This window comes from Macaca fascicularis, chromosome 9 (assembly GCF_037993035.2).
Source record: "Macaca fascicularis isolate 582-1 chromosome 9, T2T-MFA8v1.1".
Taxonomy (NCBI): Eukaryota; Metazoa; Chordata; class Mammalia; order Primates; family Cercopithecidae; genus Macaca; species Macaca fascicularis.
The window spans coordinates 134,636,962-134,651,457 of NC_088383.1; the positions used below are offsets into that span (position 1 = coordinate 134,636,962).

Sequence of the window (14,496 nt, forward strand, 5' to 3'; positions counted from 1 at the left end):
GTTTGGAATAGTTTCAGGAGAGAAATGATACCAGCTCTTTTTTGTACCTCTGGTAGAATTCAGCTGTAAATCCATCTGGTCCCGGGCTTTGTATAGTTGGTAGGCTATTAATTACTGTTTCAATTTCAGAACTGTTATTGGTCTATTCAGGGATTCGACTTCTTCCTGATTTAATGTTGGGAGAGTGTACATGTCCAGGAATTCATCCATTTCTTCTAGATTTTCTAGTTTATTTGCATAGAGGTGTTTATAATATTCTCTGATGGTTGGTTATATTTCTGTGGGGTCAGTGGTCGTATCACCTTTATCATCTTTCATTGTGTCTATTTGATTCTTCTCTCTTTTCTTCTTTATTAGTCTAGCTAGTGGTCTATTTTATTAATTTTTTCAAAAAAAAGCCACCTGCTGGATTCACTGATTTTTTGAAACATTTTTTGTATCTCTATCTCCTTCAGTTTCACTCTGATCTTGGTAATTTCTTGTCTTCTGCTAGCTTTGGGGTTCATTTGCTCTTAGTTCTCCAGTTCTTTTAGTTGTGATGTTAGGGTGTCAATTTGAGATCTTTCTAGCTTTTTGATGTGGGCATTTGGTGCTATAAGTTTCCTTCTTAACACTGCTTTAGCTGTGTCCCGGAGATTCTGGTACATTGTCTCTTTGTTCTCATTGATTTCAAAGAACTAGATTTCTGCCTTAATTTCATCATTTTTCCAGGAGTCATTCAAGAGCAGATTGTTCAAATTCTATGTAGTTGTGTGGTTTTGAGTGTGTTTCTTAATCTTGAGTTATAATTTGACTGCACTGTGGTCTGAAAGACAGTTTGTTATTATTTCAATTCTTTTGCATTTGCCGAGGAGTGTTTACTTTCCATTGTGTGATCAGTTTTAGAGTAAATGCCATGTGGTACCAAGAAGAATGTATATTCTGCTATTTTTGGGTGGAGGCTTCTGTAGATATCTATCAGGTTCCCTTGATCCAGAGCTGAGTTTGAGTCTTCAATATTCTCATTAATTTTCTGTCTCAGTGATCTAATATTGACAGTAGGGTGTTAAGGCCTCCCACCATTATTGTGTAGGAGTCTAAGTCTCTTTGTAGATCTCTAAGAACTTGTTTTGTGAATCTCAGTGCTCCTGTATTGGGTGCATGTATATTTAGGTTAGCTCTTCTTGTTGAATTGATCCCTTTACCATTATTTAATGCCCTTCTTTGTCTTTTCTGATCTTTGTTGTTTTAAAGTCTGTTTTCTCCAGAAACTAGGATCACATCTCTTGTTTTTTTCTGATTTCCATTTGGTAAATTTTTCCTCATCCCTTTATTTTGAGGCTATGTGTGCCTTTGCACATGAGATGGGTCTCTTGAATACAGCACACCAGTGGGTCTTGATTCTTTATCCAGCTTTCCATTCTGTGTCTTTTAATTGAGGCATTTAGCCCATTTACATTTAAGGTTAATGTTATCTATTAATATGATCCTGTCATCATGATGCTAGCGGGTTATTTTTGCACACTTGTTGATGTAGTTGCTTCATAATGTCATTAGTCTTTGTACTTCAGTGGCTGGTAATGGTTTTTCCTTTCCATATTCAGTACTTCCTTCAGGAGCTCTTGCAAGGTAGGCCTGGTGGTGGCGAATTCTCTCAGCATTTGCTTGTCTGAAAAGGATTTTATTTTTCCTTCACTTATGAAGCTTAGTTTAGCAAGATATGAAAGTCTGAGTTGGAAATTTTTTGCTTTAAGAATGTTGAGGTTGCGCACAGTGGCTTATGCCTGTAATTCCAGCACTTTTGGAGGCCAAAGTGGGCTGATCACCTGAGGTCAGGAGTTCAAGACCAGCCTGGTCAACATGGTGAAACCCCATGTCAAATATAAATACAAAATTAGTTGGGCATGGTGTCAAGTGCCTGTAATCCCAGCTACTCAGGAGGCTAAGGTAGGAGCATCAATTGAACCCAGGAAGTGGAGGTGGCAGTGAGCCAAGATCACACTATTGCACTCCAGCCTGGGCAACAAGAGAGAGACTCTGTCTCAAAAAAAAAAAAAAAAAAAAAGTTGAGTATTGACCCCCAGTCTCTTCTGGCTTGTAGGGTTTCTGCTGAAAGGTCTTCTGTTAGTCTGATGGGCTTCCATCTGTAAGTGACCTGGCCTTTCTTTCTGGCTGCCCTTAACATTTTTTCCTTCATTTCCATGTTGGAGAATCTGATGATTACATGTGTTGGGGTTGATCTTCTTGTGGAATATCTTACTGGGGCTCTCTGGGTTTCCTGAATTTGAATCTTGGCTTGTCTTTTTAGGTTGGGGAAGTTCTGGATGATATCCTGAAGTATGTTTTCCAACTTGGTTCTCTCTTTCTCTTTCAGGTACCCCAATCAGTCATAGGTTCAGTCTTCTTACATAATCCCACATTTCTCAGAAGTTTTGCTCATTCCTTTTCATTGTTTTTCTCTATTCTTGTCTGCCTGTCTTATTTCACCAAGACAGTCTTCAAGCTCTGAACTTCTTTCCTCTTCTTGGTCTATTTGGTTATTGATACTTGTGGTTGCATTGTGAAGTTTTCATATTGAGTTTTTCAGCTCCATCAGGTCATTTATGTTCCTCTCTAAACTGATTATTCTGATCAACAGCTCCTGTAATGTTTTATCATGGTTCTTAGTTTCTTTGCATTGGATTAGAACATGATCCTTTAGCTCAGTGAAGTTTGTTATTACTCACCTTCTGAAGCCTACTTCTATGAATTCATCCATCTCAGCTTCTGCCCAGTTCTGTGCCCTTGCTGGAGAGGTGTTGCGATCATTTAGAGGAGAAAAGGCACTCTGACTTTTTGAGTTTTCAGCATTTTTTTCATTAATTCTTTCTCATTTTTGTGAGTTTTTCTAGCTTCAATCTTTGAGACTGCTGACCTTTGGATGGAATTTTTATGGGGACTTTTTGTTGAGGCTATTGTTCTTGTTGCATTCTGTTTGTCTTTCCTTTAACAGTCAGGCCCATCTTCCATAGGACTGCTGCAGTTTGCTGGGAGCCCATTCCAGACCCTATTTACCTGGGTCCCTCCAGCACCTGGAATTATCACCAGTGGAGGCTGAAGAACAGCAAAGGTGGCAGCCTGCTCCTTTCTTTGGGATCTCTGTCCCAGAGGGGCACTGATCTGATACCAGCAGGAACACTCCTGTATAACCTGACTGAGGGGTCCCACCCACTCAGGAGGCATGGGAACCAGGGCCCTGCTTAACAAAGCACTCTGGCTGCCCCTTGGCAAAGGGGGTGCATTGGGTTGGGGGAATCTCTGCTCATCCAGATTGCCCAGGTTCCTTGGAGTCAGCAGGGGAGAAGACTAAGTCTGCTGATCTAGGGAGACCATAGCCACCCCTCCCCACAGGGGCTCAGTCCCAGGGAGATAAGAGTTCTGTCCCTAAACCCCTGGCTGGAGTTGCTGAAATTCATGCAGGGAGGCCTCATCCAGTGAAGAGGGATGGGCCAGGGTCCAGCTTAAAGAGGCAGTCTGGCCACGATCTGCCACACCTGCTATGCTGTGCTATGGGAAATTCCTCCTGGGTCCAAATGGTCCAGTCTCTCCAGCACCAGCAGGGTAAAAACGGCAGACTGGAGCTACAGTGATGGAGGCCACCCCTCCCCATGGGAGCTCAGTTGTCTTAGCAGGCAGCCACAGTGATGACAGCTGCCCGTCTCCTGGGGAGTTCAGTCGTCTTAGGCAGCAGGCACCCATGATGATGATGGCTACCTCTCTCCACAGGAACTCGGTAGTCTTAGGCAGTCCCCACCAAGTGGCTGCTGAGAATCTGCACAGCTCTGTGCTTGGGACCCAAGGCCCTGGTGGCGTGGGCTCATGAGGGGGATCTCCCGATCCATGGGTTGCACAGGTCTATGGATAAAGCATGGTTTCCCAGGCAGGGCAGGATGATCACTCACCACCCTTCTTGGCTGGGGGTGGGAACTCCACCCCATGTGGCTCCCAGGTGGGCCAACACACCACCCTACTTTTCCTCACTCTCTGTGGGTCCTGCCAACCACCTAGTCAGTCTTAATGACAGAATCAGGATACCTCAGTTGCCGGTGCAGGATTCACTCACCATTTTCATTCTTCTCAGTGGGAACCTCCAACCGCAGCTGTTTCTAGTTGGCCATCTTGGCCCCTCCCACCTAATTTTATCTAAATTTCCTCGTTGACCCAATGGTCATTCAGGAGCATGTTGTTTAATTTCTATGTATTTGCATAGTTTCCAAAGTTCATCCTGGTATTGATTTCTAGTTTTATTCTATTGTGGTCTGAGAAGATATGTGATGATTTTAATTTTTTTAAACTGTTGAGACTTGTTTTGTGACCTGACATATGGTCTATCCTGGAGAATGTTCATATGCTGATGAAAATAATGTATATTCTCCAGTTGTTTGATAGAAAGAACTGTAAATGCCTGTTGGGTCCATTTGGCCTAAAGTTCAGTTTAAATCCAGTGTTTCTTTGTTGACTTTCTGTCTAGATTATCTATCTAATGCTGGGAATAGTGAATCGAAGACTTCCACTATTATTGCATTGCAGTCCATTTATTTGGATCTTATAATATTTACCTTATGAATCTAGGTGCTCTAGTGTGGGATAGCCATATATTTAGAACTGTTATATCCTCTTGCTGGATTGATCCATTTATCATTATAATTACCTTCTTTGTATTTCTTTTTTTATTGTTCTTGACTTACAGACTGTTTTATCTAAGTATAGCTACTGCTGTGCACTTTTGTTTTCCATTTGCATGGAATATGTTTTTATCATGACTTTATTTTCAGTCTATATGTCTTCACTGCTAAAGTGAGTTTCTTGTAAGCAGCATATAGTTGGATCATTTTTTTAAATTCCATTCAGCCAGCCAGCCATTCTATATCTTTTAAATGGATAATTTAATGTCTCTGTTCAAAGTTATTATTGATATGTGAGGCTTTGTTCCTATCATATTATTAAATGGTTTTCTTGTTCTTTACATCTTCTTTCTTCCTTTCTTTTTATCTTACTGATTGTCATTGTGATTTGGTGGATTTCTTTAGTGGCACGATTTGAATCCTTTCTCTTCCTCCTTTGTATGATTGTTTTACTAGTGAGTTTTATACTTTTATATGTTTTTATGATGGTAAATATTGTCATTTCACTTCCAGGGATCTTTGAGCATTTCTCAAAAGGTCAATCTAGGAGTAAAAAAGTCCCTCCCTCAGCATTTGCTTGTCTGGGAAAGACTATTTCTCCTTCAGTTGTAAAGGAGAATTTTGCTGGAAATAGCATTCTTGACTGGCAGTTTTTTCTTTCAGCATTTTGAATATACAATCCCATTGTCTTATGACCTGTAAGGTTTCTGCTGAGAAACTTAATGTTAGTCTGATGGAGTTTCCTTTATTTATGACTAATGCTTTTCCCTTGCTTTTTAAAAAATTTGCTCTTTATCTTTGACTTTAGATAGTCTGACTATAATGTTTCATGGAGAAGACCTTTTTGTATTGTATCTGCCTGGGGACTGTTGAATTTCTTGTACTAGAATGTTTAAATCTCTTTCTAGACTTAGGACGTTTTTATCTATTATTGTGTTAAATAGGTTTTCTAATCCTTTCTTTGTCTCTTTTCTCTGGAGGACACTAATAACTTAAATGTTTGATCACTTTATGTTATCCAAAATGTAACAAAGACCTTGCTTATACTTTTCAATTATTTTTTATTTATTTTTGTCTGACTGGATTATTTCAAAAGACCTGTCTTCAAGTTCTGAGATTCTTCTGCCTGATCAAATCTATTGTTGAAACTTTCAAATGTATTTTGTATTTCCTTCCATGAGTTCTTCAATTTCAGAATTTCTATTTGGTTCTTTTCTTTTTCTGTCTCCTTGGCAAATTTATAATTCATATACTGAATTATTTTTCTGACATCTTTGTACTATTTTTCAGAATTCTCTTGTATCTCACTGAACTTCTTTAAAATGAATATTTTCTCTCTCTTTTTTTTTTATTTTAAGACAGAGTCTCACTCTATTGCCTAGGCTGAAGTGCAGTGGTGCGATCTTGGCTCACTGCAACCTCTGCCACCCAGACTCAATTGATCCTCCTGCCTCAGCCTCCCAAATAGCTGGGATTACAGACATGTGCCATCATGCCAAGCTAATTTTTGTATTGTTAGTAGAGATGGGGTTTTGCCATGTTGGCCAGGCTGGTCTTGAACTCCTGACCTCAAGTAATCTGCCCACCTTGGCCTCCCAAAGTGCTGGGATTACAGGCACGAGCCACTGCACCCAGCCCCTAAAATGAATATTTTCAATTCTTTATCTGGGATTTGGGAAATTTCTTTTTGATTAAGATCTATTGCTGGTGAATTCTTTTGTCTCTTGGAAGTGTATTTCCTTGCTTGTTCATGTTTATTCTGTCCTTACATTTCTATCTGCACATCTGGTATAACAGTCTCTTCTTCCTAATTTTAATTTTACTTTCATAAGGGAGGACATTTTCCTGAAGATGTTTCTATGGTTTCAGTTAGATAGGGTACTTTGGCTTTGATTCTGCATGCATGTAGTCATGTAGGCTCTATATGATTTCTTTGTCTGTAACCACAATGAGTGGTACCTGTGATTTCCTCAGTGGGTTACAGTGTGGTTAACAAGAGAGGCTGTGATGAAGTTGTGCTGGGGACTGAGACGCCAGGTAGGTCAGTCTTCAGGCCCCAGTGGTGGCAGCAGTTAGCTGAGCATGTCTATCTTTGTGCTTCAGAGTAGTATAAGCTGGTGCCTGTTCTGGCAGTTCCTGGTGGGCCAATTCTTGGGCCTCCAGGTGGCTTGCTTGGATACCAGTAGTGGCAGCAGTGAACCAGGCAGGTGGGTGGGTTCTCAGGCCCCTAGGCAGCTGGTGTGGCATGGGTGATGGCAGTAGCAGTGGCAGGATGATTTTTTGGGTCCTGAGTGGTGTGCATTGATGTTGGCAGTGGTTGTGATGGGTTGGGCAGGCCAGTCTCTAGGACTCAGGTGGTGCTTGCGTATAGGAACCAGTTGAGATGGTAGTGGCCAGGAGTTTAGGCCCAATCCGAGTTCCCTGGGAGGAGTGTACTCAAGGTGGTGGATGGGTTGGGCAAGCCCAAGGACCTGAGGCTATGTGTTCTGTTATGGAAGAGGAGCCAAAGCCAGGCTGGGTGGGCTTGCGCTCAGTCCCCCGAAATATGACAGCAGGCACCAGCCATCATGAGCAGTAGCGGGCCCCAGGTGGAGTGCTCAGCTGAGAGGTGGCAGCAGCTGTGCTGAGGCCCTGTCACTGGAGGGAGGGGTTGTCTTTGGTGGCCACAGCCTGGGCTGGTGGATGGGGAACACACATCCCTCTCATGCTCCAGTCCTGCCAGGGTTTGCCCTCTAACCTCGGCAGTAGTCCATGCCTAGCTTGCCCCCTTGGCTCTGGCTACAGGAGCACCCCTGAAAGCTGACAACTTAGTCCCAGTGTCAGTCTGTGCCTCGCTTACATCCTAGTCTCCTGGCAGTGCTCACTTCCCAGCACCAGCAGCTGCAGCTGCAGCCTGTGCCTCACTTGCTTCTTAGCCTAAACTGTGGAAATGCTCTCAGCTCACTCCTCAGTCCCAATAGCAACAGCCCAAGTTTCCTTAATGCCTCAGTCCAGACGCTGCTGGGCCCCAGGACAGTGTGCAGTCTGCCAAAAGCTAGGTTTGAAAATGGCACCTTGCTATAGCAGTTTGGGTCTCAGAAAGAAACCCAGCACGACCTTCCTCCCCAGAGGAGTTCCATCCCACAGTCTCTAGGAGACTGTCTATGTTAGTTTCAGGGATGGAAGGGTCGAGAAGTTCTCTGTGGCCAGAATTACACATTTCCACAGTGGGCATGTGGGCTGCCAGAAGTCTCTCACTTACCCTTTCCACATGTTGGGAAGTCACTCCTGGCTCCCAGCCGATCCCGGCCAGGCAGACTGCCTTTTTCCCTTCTCCTTCCCCACTTACAGTGTTTCCTGTCACTTCTCTGTTGAATTCCAGCGTTCTGTCTTGGATAACGTATTTGAAGTGTGACTGCCTGTACACTATTTTGGTTCTTCTAAGTAGGGGAGGCGGGCACGCAATGCTTCTAGTCAGCCATCTTGACACCCCTCCCCTGCCTTATTATTTTACAGTAGCTTTTGGTTGCTTTCTTCTCTGCTTCCTGTCACATCCCCCAACCCCAGATAACAATATTAACAACTAAGCATTCATATGATCACATACAAACACCTATACCTGTGAGAAGACTTACACTGCTTTACAAAAATCAGATTATATCATACATACTGCTTTGCACCTTGCTTTCCTCTCTTAACAATATATTCTAGAAAGGTGTTCAAAGTCAACCTATATCTTTCTCATTCATCCTATCTTCTATTTTTAAAATATTTTCTGAAGAAATATTTTTAGAGGTGAATATAAATAATACAAAGGGCCTTTGGGCTCCGAACCTTTTCCTTCACCCTTCCAATAGGCTGACTGAGTCAACACTTCGCTCTGGGAAGCTGTGGAAAATCAGGCTGGTGGTTGGGAGGCTGTTCTAACATCAAGAATGATGTATCTCACCAGTTAAATGACAACTGACTTGGGTTCATTTGTATTCAGCAAGTCTGTAGACTAAATCACTGTAAAAAATGGCTCTAGCATTTTAATTTCACTCTTTTAAAATATATATTTAATGGCTATAACATGATAGCTGTGAAATAAACCCTTCTGTTAGATATCGTAACCGTGAAATATAGCTGTTTAACTAGTTGGCGATGAAATTTTTGCTGCGTTCAATCACTCAATGACTGAAATATTAAATAGGAAGGGGCAAGTGTGTGGAAAAAGTCTTTCCTACCTGGCAATAGCCAGATTACAACCAGCAAGGTCAACTGCAAAATGACTGTCATCTCTAATGTGGCAATTACTGTCCTCCCAAATGGGCTGCTGCTGACTCAAAGCCAACAGTTTCTTTAATTTTTCCTTCCTCGTCTACAAGTTACTTTGGGAAACTTCATGATCAGCACTATTCTTTTTATGCTCTTAGGTGCTGACAGCAGAAAGGATTTTTGCCAAATGCTCAAGCCAAGCTTTGGGGAGCAGTGCCCTTCTCCCTAAAACCCAGGGACTGGGCTACGTTTCTGGGCTCTTGACAGAAGGATGAAATAAAATTTCTACCTGTGAAATGTTGATTCTCACTTTCCCCCTTACTTCAGAACTCAAGTTCTTCATTCAGAGCAGCCATGTGCTTGGTTAAAAAAAAAAACCTCCTCAGACTCCCTTGCAGCTAAATTGGCCATGTGACACAGTGAGATGGAAGCAGAGGTCTAGGGAGCAGGCTCTGGGGAAGGCAGGAAAGTATTGTTTTCCTGACAAAAAGGGGCAGACTTAGGTGACAGCTGCCTTCCATCTTTTTGTCATTTGACCTTCCTCTTATTTTCCTGTCTGAGTTGTGGACTCACTGTCTGGAGCCGGAGTCACCCCACACTAAGGATGGCAAAACAGAACACTGAAAAGGCAGCTGCTGGTGACTCCCTTGAGGAGCTGTTCCAGCCTGGGATGGCCAACTGCTAGGTTTCATTGTTACTTAAATATAAATCCCTATTTGGTTAAGACACTATAGTCACTTTATTCAGCCTTTTATAAAATTCAGTCTGATGATTCTAACTGATACATAGGTAATAGCTAGAGGGAAAGCTACTTAGTCTGAGCGACTTACATTTTTCTCTTCATGGGAATTTAGCTTTATGGAGTTGACATTAGTTCCCATTTTACTTTGGCTGCCAGGGAACTCAGAGTCAAATGTGGTGCCCAAATATCTACCATATAATCCTAGAAATATACACAATATTATGTCTATGTTATATGTGTTCTCAGACTCAGCCTCTTCTCCTTCTAAAGTACTTATAAAACTGGTTATAACTTTCTATTTGATTTATATTGTATTATTTTATTGTGTACATTTTCCATGCTTTAAATTTTTGTGGAATGAAACAAGGTATACATTTGTGTGTATACACATATATGTACACATATATACAAAGTGTATATATGTTAAGTGGTTTCTATGTGCTCACTCATTGTACTGAGCACTTGTTAACGAATCATGAATCCCCCACCATGGTCTTCTATCCTTGGTACATTATGCTCCCATTTTACAGACAAAGAAACTGAGACTTAGAAAGACTAAGCTGCTTAGCCAAGGTTATATCCAAGTGGGTATATCAGGTTTTTAAAGCCTTCAGACCCAAATTTGCTGAAGTGTTTTCTGTTATTCTTTGAAACAAATTAAAAATTTAACAATTTTTTACCTATTGCTACCCTAAAAGAAGTTGGCATCAGGTTTTTCTCTGATTATGTCTCTCATTGCAAGTCTACATCTGTGATTTCCCCTTAACATTCTTTTTGTCAATAAATTGTAGAAATTAGAAATGGGAAAGGCTTGTCAGCCATGAAATATACATGTTTAAGAGCAAAGGAGAGAAGTGCTTGGCCGACAAGGCTAAGACCTCACACTTAGTGAAGCTAAGACCTCACACTAGTGACCCTAATGTTTCTTGAAGATGGTAGAAGAGTGACAAATCCCACAGGCTCTGTAAGTGACATCAGAAGAGCAAGGGCTGGGGGAGAGCGTGAAGCTGGGAAGGGAAAGTTTTCAAGAGATGAAGATGAGTAAATGATGCATTCCCAGACTCTTCTCATTTCATAGGCTGGAGGGGCTAAAGGAATCGGATTGGGAGCCAACAAGAATTTGTGTATAGAGGTTCTAGTACAATATAATTACTTCAACAAATATTTATTGAATGCCTCCTATGCTCCAGATCCTGTTCTAGGCACTGGGGATACATCAGTGACTAAAATAGACAAAAATCCCACCTCCATGAAGCTTATATTCTAGCAAGGGGAGAAAAATAACATAGATAAGAGAATACGTTCTGTAGTACGTTAGAAAATAGATGTTAAGGAAGAAAGAAAAAGTAGAGTGGGAATTACTGCTTAGTAGACATTCACAAGGTTCCAGCGTGCTCAGCAGTTTACATGCATTATTTCATTCAATCTTCGCAAGAATGTTAGGGGATTCCCATTTCACAGATGAAGAAACTGAGGTTGAGTAAAGTGAAGTGATTTGTCAAAGGTCATGCTTCAGAAATAGCAGAAGCAGGATCTGAACTCCTCAGACCGTTGACCACACCCATGTGGCATGAGAAAGGCATCAGGGGCCACCATCTTCCTTACCCATCTCCCATCCTTGTCTAAAGGTGGGTTGAAGCGTCGTCCTTTAGTCATTCTCTTCAGGAAGCTGAATGTGGCTGAGGTTGGCTGCCTCACCTCTCTATACGCTCTACACGTCTGGGAAGCTGCTTCATAAACTTCATAAGTTCTACACGTCTGGGAAGCTGCTTCATAAACTTCATAAGTTCTACACGTCTGGGAAGTTGCTCCTCCTCCTCATTCCTGATCTTTACTTCTCAGCCTCTACCAGGAGGGGAAGGTGCGGGTGCCCATTGTTGCCATGGAATGGGAACTCACCCATCACAATGGGCGAAGGAGTCTTCTAAGCCCTCTGAGGATTCCTGCCACCGGTTTCTTGCAGCTGTGACTCCCCAGGGTAAGAGGCAAAGAGCCACCAGGTCCCAGCTGAGGAAGCCCTGTGGTCAGCTCAGACAGGCGAGGACAAGATTATTTGGGGGTAATGGCAAACATTTTGTACCCTCTCAATTTTTGAATGAATAATGTTTGAGTTGGATGTCCCCACGGCAACTGTATGCTCCAACCTGTTAGTTTTCAGAGAAGTAAGTTGAGTCCCAGGCTGGGGGTGGCCTTGTCTGCATCAGTGGCACTGCTGCACCCAGAACCCATGCTGCCTACCATCTCCTTCTGTGGCAGCCTCTGTGTCTCAGCTCAGACCCAACCTCAGGACTCACTCACAGCCACTCTTACCTGCCTGGCACAGCATTGAGGCCACAAGGAAGTAACACTCATGAATAGTTATTATATGTCAAGTGCTGTGTTAAACTAAACATTCACCTGTTTTTATTTTTTCTCCATGACAACATTCAACATTTACAAATAGGAAACAAGGGTCATAGAGCAATGGATGGGACGCCACAAGTCCCAGCAAGGTCATGGGCCAAGTCCAGAGCTCAAGAGACTTGCCAAGGGCCACCTGGCCTCCCCCGGGCTGCAAAGGCTGCTCCTGAGATCTGGCATTTCTCTCAGGGCCTGGACACACTTCCTGCCTCCCTTCTACTCAGTAAGGTGTTTTCTGCTTTTCTTTCTTTTTCTTTTCTTAAATGTTCTGTCTTGCCAATTCTCTTGGCTATTCCATGTGAATACAAGAGTAAACATGTACAGGACAACCTGTCCAGCTGCTCTCTCGCTCAGAAATTGTGTCCTCCATCCCTTCCTCCCCCAGTTACCTCCCTGGGTTTTCCAACGAGAGTTGCCGTAGTAGTGATACAGGACCTTATCCACTGCCAGCACTGAAGGACCAGAGGTGGCCCCTAGATGTGACGCCAGAGATGCATAGGTCCTCTTGCACTGTGACGCCAAAAGCCACATGGTAAGGAGAGGAGGAAAAGATGGTGGGCCGCCTCTCTTGGTGTTGCAAAGCTGCGGCACCAGGCGATCTGTCACGTGCGTAGTAAACCCTTCTGGGATTTCTGCTACCTGTTGACAAGCCCGGTGCAACAGACACAGTGTATTTCACCTTTACCAGGCATTGCCCACTGCTCTCCAAAGCCCAGGTGTAAAGAAATACTCCCAGCAGCAGCAGTACAAGGGAGTCCTGTCATCTCACAGCCTTGCCAAGACACACTATATTGATTACGATCAAATTTGACTGGGACAGGAAACCCGAACTAACAGGGGCTTAAACACGATAGACATTTATTCTCTCTGCGTAAAAGAAGTCCAGAGGGAAGTAGTCCAGGCTCGCTATGGTGGCTCTGCTGTTCAGGATTCTCAGAGATGAGGCTCCCTCCCACCTACCACCGCTCACCAGCCCTAGGGGACAGCTGTCATCTTGTGGCCCCAGATGGCATCTGCATTCCAGGTAGCAGAATGCAGGAAGAGAAGTAGAGGGGAAAGGGCATGTCCCCATGGATCATATTGGGCCAACCCCAATTGACTCAGCTGCTTCCTCCTAAGGAGGGTTCCTGGCAGCTGCCATACGACACTTCCTCTTGTGGGCCAGGACTTCAACCACATGGTCAGGCCTCACTGTAAAGGGGGTTGCATAGTAGGCTTTGTCCTGGTGGGATGATTGCCCAGCCTAAAGTTTAATCACCATGGAAGAGACAGAGAAGCAAAATCAAAGTACAGCCCGAAGGCACTGCCACCCCAGTGGGTGTTCTCTTGTCTTTAATTTGAACATTTAATTCCCCAAATTCTAACAAGAATAAGGCTAACTTCATTCCAATTAGCCTGGCCGGGGCAGGGGACGGGTGCCGAAGAGGATGCATAGTGCTGTCTACTTTCCGGCGCTGTGCTCACATAGCACCTTACAAATACTCTGCAAACTCTAATGTGCTTTGCAAAACTAAGGAACAACACATGAAAGGCACTTCAATGTTTACTAAGTACTTTTATATTCATTGTTTTATACAACTTTCACAACAACCCTAAGACATGTGCTGGCTATCTTTCTTTTGTGTGTACCCCTCTCCCATTCATTCTCCATCCATTCCTTGTTCTGCAGCCTGGAGTCTAAGCTGTAAAGGCTGTATCCCCTATTCCCCTATGCTTTGGTTCTTTTGCTTTTTAATTTATTATTATTATTTTTTGAGACAGAGTTTCACTCTTGTTGCCCAGGCTGGAGTGCAGTGACACGGTCTCAGCTCACTGCAACCTCTGCCTCCTGGGTTCAAGCGATTCTCCTGCCTCAGTCTCCCAAGTGGCTGGGATTACAGGTGCCAACCAACCACACCTGGCTAATTTTTGTATTTTTAGTAGAGACAGGGTTTCACTATGTTGGCCAGGCTGGTCTCGAACTCCTGACCTCAGCTGATCTGCCCCCACCTCGGTCTCCCAAAGTGCTGGGATTACAGGCGTGAGCCACCGCATCCAGCCCATGCTTTGGCTCTGGTTGGATTCATCTCATAGGAAATAGCAGTGGGAATCAGAAGGGCAGGAGGAGATAGGCAGTGGTGTGCTCATAAATGGTTCACAACCAGCTCTCCAGAGGAAAAGCAGCCTGATTTGTAGTGGCATCGGCCAATTTCCGTGCATAAATACTTCCACCATGGTGGATTTCAGGCTACTGACATCACTGAACATGGAGTTGGGAAGAGATGTATATAACACATTCTGATACATCACAGGTTCAAAGTATTGGCCCCCCAGGCTCTATCCCTACCAGGCCAGAATTTGGAAGGAACCGTGTTTGTCTACTTATGTCCATGGCTCCTGCCGGGCAGCCTTTTCCCCACAGCCACAGTTCTCCCTGTTCACAGTGCCCTCTCCCTGACACTTTGGCCCAGGGATAGACAGGCTTCCTGCTCTTGC

The 14,496-nt window shown here is 43.5% G+C and overlaps 1 protein-coding gene across 2 annotated transcripts in view; it reads right to left on the bottom strand.

Moving 5' to 3' along the window:
• Positions 1-11,277, bottom strand: part of TEX36 (testis expressed 36) — an 89,211-nt gene extending 77,934 nt beyond the window's left edge. For both annotated transcript variants that reach the window (XM_045361727.2, XM_015456841.3), the window contains exon 1: positions 11,227-11,277. In XM_045361727.2, the coding sequence (XP_045217662.2) occupies positions 11,227-11,277 (51 nt within the window). The remainder of the gene's footprint in view (positions 1-11,226) is intronic.
• Between the last annotated feature and the right edge of the window lie 3,219 nt (positions 11,278-14,496).